The following is a 13,264-nucleotide window of genomic DNA, read 5'->3' as shown; positions in this document are numbered from 1 at the left end:
TGAAGAAGAGCAATCATTCCCGTGCATGAGCAATAAGCAGGTCCCTCACCCCAGAAATCGTAGATAAGCCGAGGTCAAAGATGCACCGGCGCCTCCAGTCTCCTTCATTTACATCTCCGATGCTCGAACCATCCAGACGAGACGATGAGAAATCTTTGTCTTTCCATCGTTCTTCTGACATTAGTGCTTCTCGCGATAACGGAAACGTCCGCCAAGAATCGATTGAACATCGACAAAGAGGAACAAAACGCGCTGAAGTCGTCCGATGTCAGGACAAAGAAGATCAAGTACAAAGCTCGCGAATTTACGAGCGAAAACAACTCGGCCGAAGATCTTCAAGGTAAGAAATTCGTGAGAGTTCAATTACAATCGAATAACTTCCACGACAGAAAACGACGTTCGATTTTCAACGAAGTGAACGAAAGAAACGGAGAAGATAAAGGAAGATTCAGAAGAAACGTGACCGAATTAGACGACTTCAAAGATGCGAAGAAAAGCTACACGAAATTGAAGTTGGCGCAGACTCAGAGTGGTTTGAAAAATTGGAAGAACAAAGATGGTAGAAAGTATGCGGACGAAGAAACGACGAAGAAGCGAATCAAGCGGCGACAATTAAATTATCATGTTAATGGAGGGAGATCGAAGAGAGACGACAAATCTGATTACTACGCTCAGAGAAAAGCGGTCATGGAAAGATTTTATGCTCGACAAAAGGAGATAGCTGAGAAATATGCTAAAAAATTGTCCACTACTCCTAAATATATCTATACGTTTGGTTTAGACACAAATAAAGAACTCGGTACAACCACTTTTGCCACGACACAGACTCCGGAACCAGTTACAAAAGCTACAACAAAAGTGGATCGTGATAGTTATCCCAAACAAGTTCAGCCTACGGAATATTCGTCCGAAGTGAATAACGAAGAGGATGTATCGGGTGACTACGATTATTACACGATGGACGATAATAAACCACGTTCTAATGCAAATTCTGTAAACTTCGTTAATGACGAGCCATGGAGCGCAGTAAGTAAAACAAATTTATTTTCTTTCAACACAGAAAGGTGACGACGAATTAAATTTATTATTCATATAAAAATTACAATCGAGCGATGATAAATGTTTGTTCTCAGGATGATAACAAGAAGGACACAATGAAATGGGGTACTTGCGCGGGAAACTTAGTGTACCAACATAATCTGAACGTGAACGTGCACAATTCGACGTCCGTCCAAGTGAATTTGACAACTTCGGTAGAGGGACCATTCTGCATCGCCTGCATCAGAGCTTTACCAATGAACATGACCCGAGCCACCGTATCATTCGACGTTAATCGCGCGGCAGATGGTACGTTTAACTTCGTGCAACTCTTGATTACAGATTTCCAGCAGGGATTGCTGTCGTACATTATAAAAATCTGGGCTGTTGATAAAACGGGCGATCGTTGCGAGAGAGTTAAACCCTAAACGATCAATTAGCCGGATGATCTGATGATTCTACGATAGTAAAATTAGTAACGAGATCATGTATCGACGTACATAGAATACTGACGTGAAATACACAACGTTTACATACATCGAATTCATAGTTCCTTTTTACAGTCACTTATTATCGCACACTATGTCCACGTAAAGTCAGTCTGAACGAAGGAAGAGAAAATCATCCTGGGTACCGTTTCAAGAACTCTTCGGTACAGCTGTCGGAAGGGGTGGCGGCGGCACATCTGGTATCTTCTCCTTCAGCTCCTTCATTGCTGCAACGGGTTTCTTTTCCTCGTGGTAACCGGGGAGCAAGTGTTGGGAGAGGCCATTCTTCGGCGTGGAGGCAGGGATCGGTTGGACGGTACCGAAAGGTTGGTAGTCCACGTAATAAGTCCCCGGAACGACGTGAGGGTTGAAACCGTTGTAGGTGTAGAAATAGGGGTCGTAATAGAGCGACTGGTAGTTGGGATAAAAACTGAGGGGTTCTTCTTCTTTCTTGTTCTTCGAGCCGCCTCTCGGTATGTCTTTGTTCTCCTCTCCACCCTGATCAGTTTCTGTTTCTGCCTTCGTACCTGCTATTTGGGAAGATTCCACGGTGGCTGATGGTTCCGATCGAACGTCACCCTCGTTGCCAGGTTTCAAGGGACCCTGAGAAAGGTGCACCACGTCGGGTCCAGCGAATTGAGGCGACACTTGGGTGTAATAATAGGGTGGCACGTAGCCGACCGCTGTTCGATGAATTATTGGTTGTATCACAGGAAATGCTCTCGATGGAGAGAGATTCTGGTTGCTGGTGATGACCGCGTTGTACACTTTGGGCACCCTCAGCAACCCTGGCTCTCCCATCGCCAGGGCAATCATCATGAACGATATTAATAACATCATCTGGAAAGAAAAATACAACAAGATAATGGTAACAATGACGAAACTATAATACAAATTTTTTTTTCAGATTATGACAACATAGTTGAAGCGGATACAGGTAAAATGTGTCATCGACTGAATTATATAGTTAATAGTCCTTTGTCTAAGTATAGCATCGATAAATCTAGAACAAGCACGCATGCATGCGCAGACGGGTGACCCTAAAGTAACGTACGAGATAATTACAACGATTGATGCAATGACAATGCAATGCAGCAACGTCGTATTGTACCCAGACGCAGCTATCAATCTCTCGAACTCGTCACGAAAGAGAAACCGACTTTGCGTTCGAAGTTTCATAGAAAATGGTGCCGTGATCCTTGTTCACAATCCCGAGCAATGAATTTCTGGAAAACACGAGGGCACGCTCTAGCCACGTGTCAACCAGGTAGGTAGCATTGTTTCTGGAAAGGTGATTGCCACCCGTGGATAAAAGGACATCGCGTGTGTGCGATAGAAGGAGCGCATACAAAAGAGCTTAGATACGCGTGCACGGAATATTTCCTCGGTTTTCTTTGTAAGTGTGTGCGTGTGAGATTGAATTGTCGCGCCTAGGTGAAATTCTTGTGTCGCGTGAACTTGAACCGCCTTAGACGATCATTTCTAACGATAAATTAGATTAATTCACACGAAAGTTGCTCCTTACTTGAATAGAATTTAAAATATATCCATAGAATTATTGTTATCCTCCTCGGTTCAATTTAAATAGTTATTTAGAAAGGAAATACCCAAAGGATTGACTCACGATCAGAAAGCTACGCGATCGCATCTCGTCGCAATGATTCATAACGTTTATTCGATTATTTCATTTTCATTTACCCCAAGTGCAATGAACCGTTTGATTCTAATCCTTTTCAAATGGTCAGCTATATTTTCCGATGGGTTTTTATTTTAAAAAAGGGAAGAAGGTATTTCGAGTTAATTGCTCAAGGTATGTTAGCGAGTTCAATCAACGACGCTTACCTTTTACTTGATCGGTCCTCCACTCGGTGTATCTTTCCCGTACAACGGCAAGGATCGTCGAGATGCTGACACCAAGTAGCAAGAGAGCTGCATGGAAGCGTTGTATATATGGCCCATGAGGTCCCAGGGTTCAAGTCTCAACTCCCCCACTACGAACGCTACTTGGCGAAAGTACTCTCCGATCGTTACTGTAATGTTCAACTTCGGGCCCGCCTATATCACCTGGTGAACTGCAGAAGGACGTGCATTTACCATGCACAGGATGCACCGTGTCCGACTGATAAGCAAAACGTGAAGCGCATCATCGGTAATACGCGATGCATTTAGTACCCCTTAAAAAACCTTTTTAAACAAATATTACTGCACGAAATACAATACATTTTATTTCTCTGCAAGAGCTTGTAAATTGTATTGAAAACGCCTGTTTCTTCTAACCATAAGAAATCAAAGAAGAATAATGAAGCGATAATTAAGGGAGTCTGCTAATTACACAGACCGCCTAATTATGCCCGTTCGAGCAGGAATGTTTCTCTTAGAACGAATAGAATAGCTGGAAATAGGTGTGCAATATTTCGCTCGCTTACCAAACGAGCAATAAATTGCACCTGAATTAACATTCCCCGTTATAAAAAATAACCTCGACATTTCTACTCTGTTATTAAAAATAACGACGGGTCACGAAAACTTGAGCCCCTAGCGAAGTGACACGCGTCAATCATTTGGTTTTAACAGTGGTTCTCGTCGATAGATTTTTCGCAGGTGCCATTTATTGCCGCGTAATTCGTTCGCGAGTCCGGTGATTACAAGAAAAAGCAAGATCAATGGTGAACGTTCAATGACGTGCGCCGGTTTACATAACACGCGAGACGAAAAATGAACGGTGAACAACGCGATTCGTGACCAAGTAATGTCACTCAACGGTAGAATCACGCTCGATATTTCTACATTCGAGATGTTTACTCTCGAAAATGCCCGCTGACGCAAGAAACGGGCAGACCTCGAAAAATCTGCTGATTTCTCGCAAAATTGTCGAGCTGTCCGCGCCGGAAACGAGCGTAACCCGCGTTTTGCGAAACACCGTTCCCGCTTGTCGAGTTTATTCGCTCGCGTAATTCGTACAGTTAGATCGCAGAATAGAAATTTGAAGTTTGCGCAAGTCAGAATGTTTGGCTTGAGTAAATTCTATCCTGCCAGATAATTTATTTACGGTTGATGCAAACATCGTTTGATTTTCGTGAAATTCTTAAGCTGAAGGAAAAAGAAATAGACTCTATGTATCGGATATAACTTATATGACTAAAGGTATCATTATAACTGTACAGTTAATTTGATGCGATTTTGATTACACTTTGAACCAGACATGGAAAATGGGCGCCATCAAAACCAGATATTCCAGCTGTTCGCTTGGCCTGACCATTCAAACCATATCCATTGTTCGTCTATTCTTTTGCACGGACGTTAGAGGCCTTTATAATTCTCCATAACGGTACAGCGGGTAAGAATCGTGCAATGAAGTATGGAAGTTTCCATCGACCAAGCGTAACTATTTAAATAGCAATTTACATAGCAGCATAACGATGAGGTTGTACTTTTAGACAATTTTTAGAAACCTCCGCGATCCTTTTCCCGGCTTCTATTATTAAAATAACGTTAGAACTTCGGTAATTCTTTTCACATTAATTCGTCATATGGACTCGATAGGAATGTAGCACATCCTTCTGAGCAGCAGTATCGGGAAATTCGGCAGGAAAACGATGAAAAGCAGCACCAGAGGGGAGAGCAGCAGCAAAATACTGGCGTACATCACCAACCACCATACCGACGATATTCCCAGAATCGGATCCAACATCGCGAATCCTGATGAACGAAGAAATCAGGCATGCAGAAACGTCGAAGCAGCGACTCGTTGCAACAGTTTGATTTTATCAGCCGTCTTTAAAATCATCATCCATTATTCATCGAAGAACGATCCTGAAAGGAAGAGGAATTTATAAATAGGTACACCGATATGAAATTTCATTTCACAGAAAAGATCATAGTTTATTTTTAATTATTCTGTCACTAAACGAGGATTGAAATGTTTAGATTTAGGAACCTTTAGGATGGGCCTAATTTACGATCCTCCTGGGTCTCTTGGGTCGCTGTCGGCGAAGGTCAATGGGTTTTAGCTTTCTTTATAGACAGCCCTGTCGTTGCACTTTTCAAACGAATTGCTCCTCCGTTTATGAGGTACCGAATGGAGAAATAGCACACAGGATTCTTGCAATTCAGAAATACCAAAGCTATTCCTTCAGTTTTCCTTTAGTCTCCTCAGGGCATAGGCACGGAACGATACCGGTCTGACTTTCGTACCACTCATACGGAGAACTACCCAAGTGTTACACTCACTTATTAATGAAACTTTGCTAGCTTGTAGAGCTCGTCGAGCTGAACACGCCTATACCCCATTTTGTGGGCAGACGGCTAATTGTTTAAAAGATATTAATAATTAAAGTTAGTTACTACTTACATTCTGAAGTATGACAAACTCACACATATTTACAACTCGCAATCTAGAGATCCACAGTTCAAATCCTTGGTTCCTAACATTTTTTTTTCTTTTAATGATAATTTGTCTCTTTTTGAATAACTATTACATAAAAATTATCATTAAAAAAAAAAAAAATTGTTGGGAACCCAGGATTTGAACCGAGGACCTTTAGATTGCGAGTCATGGATCCGCTCCGTGGTTAAGCACATGACTCGCAATCTAAAGGTCCTCGGTTCAAATCCTGGGTTCCCAAAAAAATTTTTTTTTTTTAATGATAATTTTTATGTAATAGTTATTCAAAAAGAGACAAATTATCATTAAAAAAAAAAAAAAAATGTTGGGAACCAAGGGTTTGAACCGTGGATCTCTAGAATGCGAGTTGTATGTGTGAGTTTGTCATACTTCAGAATGTAAGTAGTAACTAACTTTAATTATTAATATCTTTTAAACAATTAGCCATCTGCCCATAAAACGGGGTATAGGCGTGTTCAGCTCGACGAGCTCTACAAGCTGGCAAAACTTCATTAATAAGTGAGTGTAACACTTGGGTAGTTCAGTTCTCAGCTCTTATTTTAATTAGTGATTCGTTAATTTTGTGAAGTGGTTTTTTGAAAACTTAAAAATCAGGACAAGAATCGGATATCGAATCGATGGCGTCGTACGAGGATTCGATAGATTCGAATGACAACATTCTAATTTTCCATCGATGCTCGGCAACGATCGCCACTTTCAAGGATACGGTTCTTGTCCGTTGCATCACAACGACGAGTTTAGCTGGAAAGGTGAGCCAGTCTTCCGTACAATATACAAAATAATGATCGCAGGATTGCGCAGCAGACCGCGGCGGATCGTCACGCGGATAAATCGAGCTAGTTATTTTCCGCGTGGAACCAGGATTTTTCTAGCTCGACCACGGAGAAATGGAATAATGCGATCCGTGGGCTACATATTGGTTGCAAGTTGCGCAATCGTGCCACCGGTTTGTTTGTAATAATTGTGTAATCGGCCATTGTGCTCTCTGCCACGAATTTCATTTGCGATGTCAGCAGCTTTCTTAACCGATGGTGTATTAACACTCTACTCTAGCCAAACTTACTTAACACTTCGCGGTCCGATCTTGTTTCAGTACATTAAAATCTTTTAGCATTTTTCTAATTATATTAACGCACCTATACGTAATTTCCTCTTACGCGGTGGACCAACCGGTAAAAATGAAGCAACTTTGCCCCTATATAACATGGCAACTCGGTTTACATCGAAAATATCGTATTTCATGAAGAAAATTTGAATTTGCTTTCGAAACTCGAGCAAAGGAGACCCCGATCTCCTAAAAGCACGTTCGGTATGGTCGTCCTTGTACGACTACGTGCGTTCTCGTGACAGAGCGACCGGTTAGGCAAGCCGCGCGAAAAAAGAAAAAGTATGAAAAAGAGACAGGTAACGCGAGTGCAATGTTATTTCATAAAAATCGGCAACGGATATCTAGAAGCAAAACGCGCGTGCACTTTATGCACATTTATAGACGTTCTATCCTGACATGGTAGTTGATCGCGCGAACGCGCACACAACAGCCTCGATCGCTGTGTGGAAAGTGAAATTTTCACGATTGCATAATGCTCGCATAATACTATTATTCGATGTAAGCGACGTATCATTGATGAAACTACGATAGATTCTCTTATAATCCTCGAATTCTATTTCTTCGCCAATCTCGGAAGAACAAACAAGGGCTGGTCGCATCGTCATTTGCATAAGTATTTCGTCGAGCTTATATCAAAATGATCCGACCAAACGATCGAAGGCCACCCAAAGTGTTCAAGGTCCACTGTTCACGCAACGGAGATTAATGTTGCAATGTTTCTTGTAATTTGTCCGCTGATCGAAAATTTACAATTTTATTTAGCATACAGTGAAATATTTTATTTACTCGAGAAACGTGCCGAAATAGATTTCCATAATGGCGTTGCTATGTGCTTAGCGAGAATGGAAAATATAGGGTTATTAATTGGGGCCCCGTGTTTGTAGGTCAAAGGAAAAGAATGGATCGACCGGTGAAGGACTTCCAGATATTTTTCGATCCCTTCTCCGATACCGCGTCGTCCTTCGAGGGGTTCGAGCGCATTCGAAGAAACCCAAAGTTATGTTCATAAAATGGGAAAAGGAGAAATTAACAAGTGTAGGATCCTTGAATTTCGATGAAGTTAATTACATAATAATCCTTGGAAAATATATCTATAATATAAATTTATCCATGATCTCTCACCTTTAATGGATATGGCACTGTCCACCTTGCAGGAAAACGGCTGAGGTCAACGATTTCCCAGTCACACTCCGATCTCCCTTCGATCAGCACAGGGATTTACCGGCTACGCTGGTCACTCCAAATACGAATTTCGATCGCGATCTTCGCGACTGCGAGATAGATAGGCGCCGAGGATCGCTTCTTCTCGCGTGCGTTCAGTTGCTTTCCGCGGACTGAGAGCATGGCAAGCTACCATGCTTCGATGTCCCGGGTACTTTCCCTTTCTTTCGATGCTTTGAAACCGAGTTACAACGGTTGAGTCACCTGGTAACGCTTCGTCGGCAGCGGATGGACACGATTACAACGTTCCCTCCGCACATCGACGAGTGATCATCGTCACCTGGATCGTCTGTGTGCGATCATCAATGGCATTGACGAATTCCAGTTTAGTCTGCGCTCTTTCTAGCTTCTTCGTATCGCGTCCCAATGTAGGATGTTCGACCTTCAAAAGCTAAAAACTTGGGTCATAATTTCGGGGCAATGAACTGATGAGTGTTCCTTCGTTTCTTTACTTGCAAGTTCCCTTCGGAAACTACTTGATATTCTATCGTAAAATATATTTTTTGAACATGAATTCATTTGAAACAAATTCGTATTGCATCTATGACTCGCTTTTGTACGTTGTTCGTATAACAAAAAGGGTTCAACGCTCTTGCACAAAGCAGCCTTCGAAATGCGCTCCTTTTCTTTTCACTATCATTAGGTAACCCACCAGCGCCGTCGTTAAACAGCTGAACCTTCTCCCCGCTAGTCGATTTACCATCTGAGCTATCATTTTCATATCAGCATATGGTTAGCAGATAATGATGCTACGTTACACGATGAATGCACTCATTGTGCTCACAATCAATGCCCTAATATCAATTATTTTATAACAGACCAGTAACTAAAAAAGAAGCAAGATAAATAACTATAAGTTTCAATGGGAAGAATTCTAGGGAACATGTTCAATTCGAGACTATCCTTCGTTATAAATTTGGTGGCCCTGAAAAGGGCCGTTGATAATGAATGGAAAACAAATTATGTCTTCTTGTCGGTCTTCTTTGGTAATAGAACTGCTTGAATGTTTGGTAGAACGCCACCTTGAGCGATGGTTACTCCAGACAATAGTTTATTCAATTCTTCGTCATTTCTGATGGCAAGTTGCAAGTGTCGTGGAATGATTCTAGTCTTCTTATTATCCCGAGCTGCATTACCAGCCAATTCCAATACTTCAGCAGCTAAGTATTCCATAACTGCTGCTAAATAAACTGGCGCTCCAGCACCAACTCGTTCAGCGTAATTGCCTTTGCGAAGTAGTCTATGAATACGACCAACCGGGAATTGTAAGCCTGCTCGATTAGAGCGAGACTTTGCCTTTCCCTTAATTTTGCCTCCTTTTCCTCGACCAGACATTTCTCTTGATGGTTTGTATAAAGATAAAGTCTCGATGAATTCTCCACCACAGATGGTTGGAAAGTGATGGTTGTGGAGGACGACGCATTCATTTTATACATTTTACAGGGGGCGCCCTCCTAACCAATCGGGTTGAGCTGGGACCCCTTGCTTCTGATTGGTGGGCTGATGTTGCACGCTCGGTGCAAGTATGCGTGTGCACGCGCGCGCGCACGCATCAACTCAAAAAGAATTACCATTTTTTTCAGAATTACTCTGTCACCTCTTTAGGTATTATCTGACTACCCTGCTAGAACGAAGCTTACTCCCACTTTGAAACAGTGTGCCATAGTTCAAAGAAAGGTTTCCAGTTATTACAAGCTTATGTTTCAATTCTGCATTAAAGATTAAAAAAGAAAATAACACATTGTGGAGAAAGCTATCATGTATTTCCAATAATGTTTGGACTCCCTAATGCAATTCTTTGAGATTAGAAAACTTAATTTAACCAAGATAGTTTCCACCTATGCACTGTATGCAAGACTTTAATGCACATATACTTGCTCTTAAGGTTCTTTCTTTTCAAGTTGTCCCTTATGAGATCATCTTTACAGGCAATGAAATTTAAACTATAAATACTAATTCTGTGCCCTAATTTAGTGAAGATATATTAAATGAATACTGACTAACAAATAAGCATTTCAACCACATAACCTATAACTTAATGTGGATACATTGACTATGTATTGAATTAATATTTTTATTATAACATGTATGATATTTTTCATTTTCGCTTTTCTAATTGAAAGTTACAATTTCAGTGTCTTATAATTCAGATGATGGACTTTCTAATTGGGTCTTGAGTTTCTGTATTGATGATGGGGATTTACTAATTTTACTTGGAAGAGGGCTCTACTATCACGCGCCATGTCGACTTTTTCACGTTATTACCAATCTTCATAATTATATACCTGCTAATTATTGATATTCTATTTCGTTTAGGTTACTATGAGATTGTGAAAGGGATGCATATTATGTGTAATCTGTGTTCTATGTTAAAATTTCATTTGAAAGGAAAAGGAATTTCAGGATGTATGGTTAATTCTGTAAAGTTGCAAATCGAGATTGTTTCTTTGTAAAATAGTATTTGTGGCCCTGAAAAGGGCCAATGGTATTCTGCAATGAATTATTTCTTCGCCGCTGCTCTCGCAGCTTTCGACGATTTCGCTGTTTTAGGTTTTGGTGTTTTCGTCTTAGCTGCTGGTGCTTTTGTGACTTTCTTTGTTTTCGACAAAGTTTTAGCTGGTGCTGCCTTTTGCTTCGCAGATTCTGCTTTCTTCGCAGCAGCAGTTTTAGCCTTCTTCGGGGAAGGTTTCTTGGCCGGTGCTGGTGGCTTCTTTACTGCAGCTGCTTTCTTCGGAGCAGCCGGTTTCTTGGGACTCGCTGGTTTTTTCTCAGCAGGTTTCTTTTCAGCTGCAACAGATTCGGTCTTCTTCACAGAGCGTTTGGGTTTACTCTTTGGTTCGGAACCTTTGGAAGTTGAGAGTTTGAACGACCCAGAGGCGCCTTTCCCCTTAGTCTGTACCACTACACCAGAGGTTATGGCAGCTTTCAAGTATTTCTTGATAAACGGTGCCATTTTTTCGCCATCGACTTTATAGGTCGATGCTATGTACTTCTTGATGGCTTGAAGTGACGATCCCTTGCGATCTTTAAGCCCTTTAATAGCAGCATTCACCATCTCCGAAGTTGGTGGATGGGACGACTTCGAACGCTGCGATTTAGTTTTCGATTTTACAGACTTTTTCGCTGGCGATGGACTAGCCGTAGCATTTTCCACTGCAGCGGTTTTCTCAGAATTATTCTTGTCCTCCATTACGTATGAAACGTACAGCAAATGTCTACTCAAATACAGCAAACTTTCACGATTCGTTCACAGAGTGCGCTAGAGACCCCAGAAATCGCTAACCTACCTCTTTAACGCGGACCTGCAAGAAAGACCTCTGCTGTGTTTCCAATACTACGTTGCTGAGAATCCGAGACTTGCACGGAAACATTTGCGATTTATGCAATTATTTGCCGCATTCAAAGCGCATATTATGCATGTAAAATTTCAATTACTGTCAGTAGTTTCCAACAGTATCGTTCAATCACACTTTTATCTAGTTTTTCAGTTGTTGTATTCGTTCAAATTGACACAGTCCTACGATCATTCTGAGTTAGGAGTAGACTAATATTGAAAATTGTGTAATAAATAGGAGAATATTTGACTCAAATTGATTTCTCTTGTTAGAATAGACGTCCTAATATTAGAATTATCAATTTATATTCATTAATTGTTAATGGAGCCTAGATATCATCATAAATTTCAAGAGTTTTACAAGGAGAGAAATACAATCATCATGAAGACGCAAGGCAAATAGTTGACATGATACTCGTTTGTATAATACGATTAATTTGATTATTAATATTTAATTATGGATGGAAATGTAGGTAGAATATAAAAATTGTTTATTTAAGAAGTTTTCTTACATAAATTTAGAATATCACACATTTTAGTTGGAAATTTATCGAACACTATATGTAGGTGCTTTGAAATCGTATTTCGGTGTTACAAGAGTGCTTATATGCTTGTATATATTATTGCAATTTAAATTTTATCTAATGTAAAGGTTGACATCGTTAAAAGCCCACTTCTCTCTGATAAAATATAACATTTAATTATGAAAAATAATATTACTTATATATACTTAATGAGTTGTATCCATCATTCCATGTACCTCATACATTTCAATGGAGGTATATTAAATTAATGAAATAAAATTGGGTAATGTAATTAAATCAATGGTTTAGGCATATGTTTAGGCTGTAAATATTTATTGATAAGTTATTGATAACAGTATTGTTTCGCTATTTCAGTATTATACAGTGCACAATTCCTGTAAGCAACCAAAGATTGTTTTTAACTATTTTATTCTGTCATCGTAAAGTGTCGTATTGCTAATACAGTAATTGACACAGTTTATGGGTGCAATATCCTCTTTTTAATTTTAGGAGTATTAAAATCTTAAAGTAGACAATTTTACAAAATTGAAACGGAGAGTTCATACGATAGGAAAAATTTAGTGGCCCTGAAAAGGGCCGTTTTTGTTGAACAGAAGCGTAAACTAAGGGTTTTAACCACCAAATCCGTAGAGAGTTCTTCCTTGGCGTTTCAAGGCGTAGACAACATCCATTGCCGTAACAGTCTTCCTTTTAGCATGTTCGGTGTAAGTTACAGCATCTCGGATGACATTTTCCAAAAACACCTTCAGAACACCTCGTGTCTCTTCATAAATCAAGCCAGATATACGTTTAACTCCACCTCGGCGAGCCAGACGGCGGATCGCTGGCTTCGTGATACCTTGGATGTTATCACGAAGAACTTTTCTATGACGCTTCGCTCCTCCCTTTCCCAACCCCTTTCCTCCTTTTCCACGACCAGTCATGATAGAATTCTTCCACGTACAATACGAACAGTGCGAATAGACGTTGCGAAGTATGCTTGGCGCAGCTCAGCTTGGCCGTTTTATACCATACCCACTATTCCCTTTCCAGTTCTTCTGTAGCCTATCAGAAGCATGCTGCGCAAATCGGATGGTATATAATGACGCGTCGTAGTGCCAGAAAGCACGCATTTTGCATCCTACA

The 13,264-nt window shown here is 40.6% G+C and overlaps 4 protein-coding genes across 5 annotated transcripts; 1 reads left to right on the top strand and 3 right to left on the bottom strand.

Annotated features, from left to right (window-relative positions):
• Positions 1–96: 96 nt before the first annotated feature.
• LOC117601171 (uncharacterized) lies at positions 97–1,609 on the top strand. Its single transcript, XM_034317605.2, has 2 exons — positions 97–1,026; positions 1,134–1,609. The coding sequence occupies exons 1-2, from the start codon at positions 145–147 to the stop codon at positions 1,464–1,466; spliced, it is 1,215 nt and encodes a 404-aa protein (XP_034173496.2). The 5' UTR covers positions 97–144; the 3' UTR covers positions 1,467–1,609.
• On the bottom strand, positions 1,023–9,968 carry LOC117601176 (uncharacterized). Of its 2 annotated transcripts, XM_034317614.2 has the most exons (3): positions 8,162–8,508; positions 3,369–5,339; positions 1,023–2,366 (listed from the first exon to the last, which is right to left on the bottom strand). In XM_034317614.2, the coding sequence occupies exon 3, from the start codon at positions 2,364–2,366 to the stop codon at positions 1,677–1,679; it is 690 nt and encodes a 229-aa protein (XP_034173505.1). In that variant the 5' UTR covers positions 3,369–5,339; positions 8,162–8,508; the 3' UTR covers positions 1,023–1,676. The 2 variants fall into 2 exon arrangements, 1 of the variants encoding a protein (XP_034173505.1); XR_013063574.1 differs by lacking the exon at positions 1,023–2,366 and having other exon boundaries at positions 2,416–5,339; positions 8,162–9,968.
• A 77-nt stretch (positions 9,969–10,045) lies between these two features.
• Positions 10,046–11,502, bottom strand: LOC117601178 (histone H1.0-like). Its single transcript, XM_034317615.2, has one exon. The coding sequence runs from the start codon at positions 11,448–11,450 to the stop codon at positions 10,761–10,763; it is 690 nt and encodes a 229-aa protein (XP_034173506.1). The 5' UTR covers positions 11,451–11,502; the 3' UTR covers positions 10,046–10,760.
• A 566-nt stretch (positions 11,503–12,068) lies between these two features.
• Positions 12,069–13,128, bottom strand: LOC117601186 (histone H4). The gene has a single exon (XM_034317625.2). The coding sequence runs from the start codon at positions 13,060–13,062 to the stop codon at positions 12,751–12,753; it is 312 nt and encodes a 103-aa protein (XP_034173516.1). The 5' UTR covers positions 13,063–13,128; the 3' UTR covers positions 12,069–12,750.
• Between the last annotated feature and the right edge of the window lie 136 nt (positions 13,129–13,264).

This window comes from Osmia lignaria, chromosome 16, assembly GCF_051020975.1.
Source record: "Osmia lignaria lignaria isolate PbOS001 chromosome 16, iyOsmLign1, whole genome shotgun sequence".
Taxonomy (NCBI): Eukaryota; Metazoa; Arthropoda; class Insecta; order Hymenoptera; family Megachilidae; genus Osmia; species Osmia lignaria.
The sequence above is the reverse complement of the archived record's forward strand: the minus strand, read 5'-3'. Positions and strand labels throughout refer to the sequence as shown.

Excerpts from the sequence above, each read along its gene's own strand:
- LOC117601171 (XM_034317605.2), top strand. The coding sequence starts at position 145 with ATGAGAAATCTTTGTCTTTCCATCGTTCTTCTGACATTAGTGCTTCTC. Across the intron at positions 1,027-1,133 it reads ATGACGAGCCATGGAGCGCA|GATGATAACAAGAAGGACAC; the intron begins GTAAGTAAAACA and ends GTTTGTTCTCAG.
- LOC117601176 (XM_034317614.2), bottom strand. The coding sequence starts at position 2,366 with ATGATGTTATTAATATCGTTCATGATGATTGCCCTGGCGATGGGAGAG.
- LOC117601178 (XM_034317615.2), bottom strand. The coding sequence starts at position 11,450 with ATGGAGGACAAGAATAATTCTGAGAAAACCGCTGCAGTGGAAAATGCT.
- LOC117601186 (XM_034317625.2), bottom strand. The coding sequence starts at position 13,062 with ATGACTGGTCGTGGAAAAGGAGGAAAGGGGTTGGGAAAGGGAGGAGCG.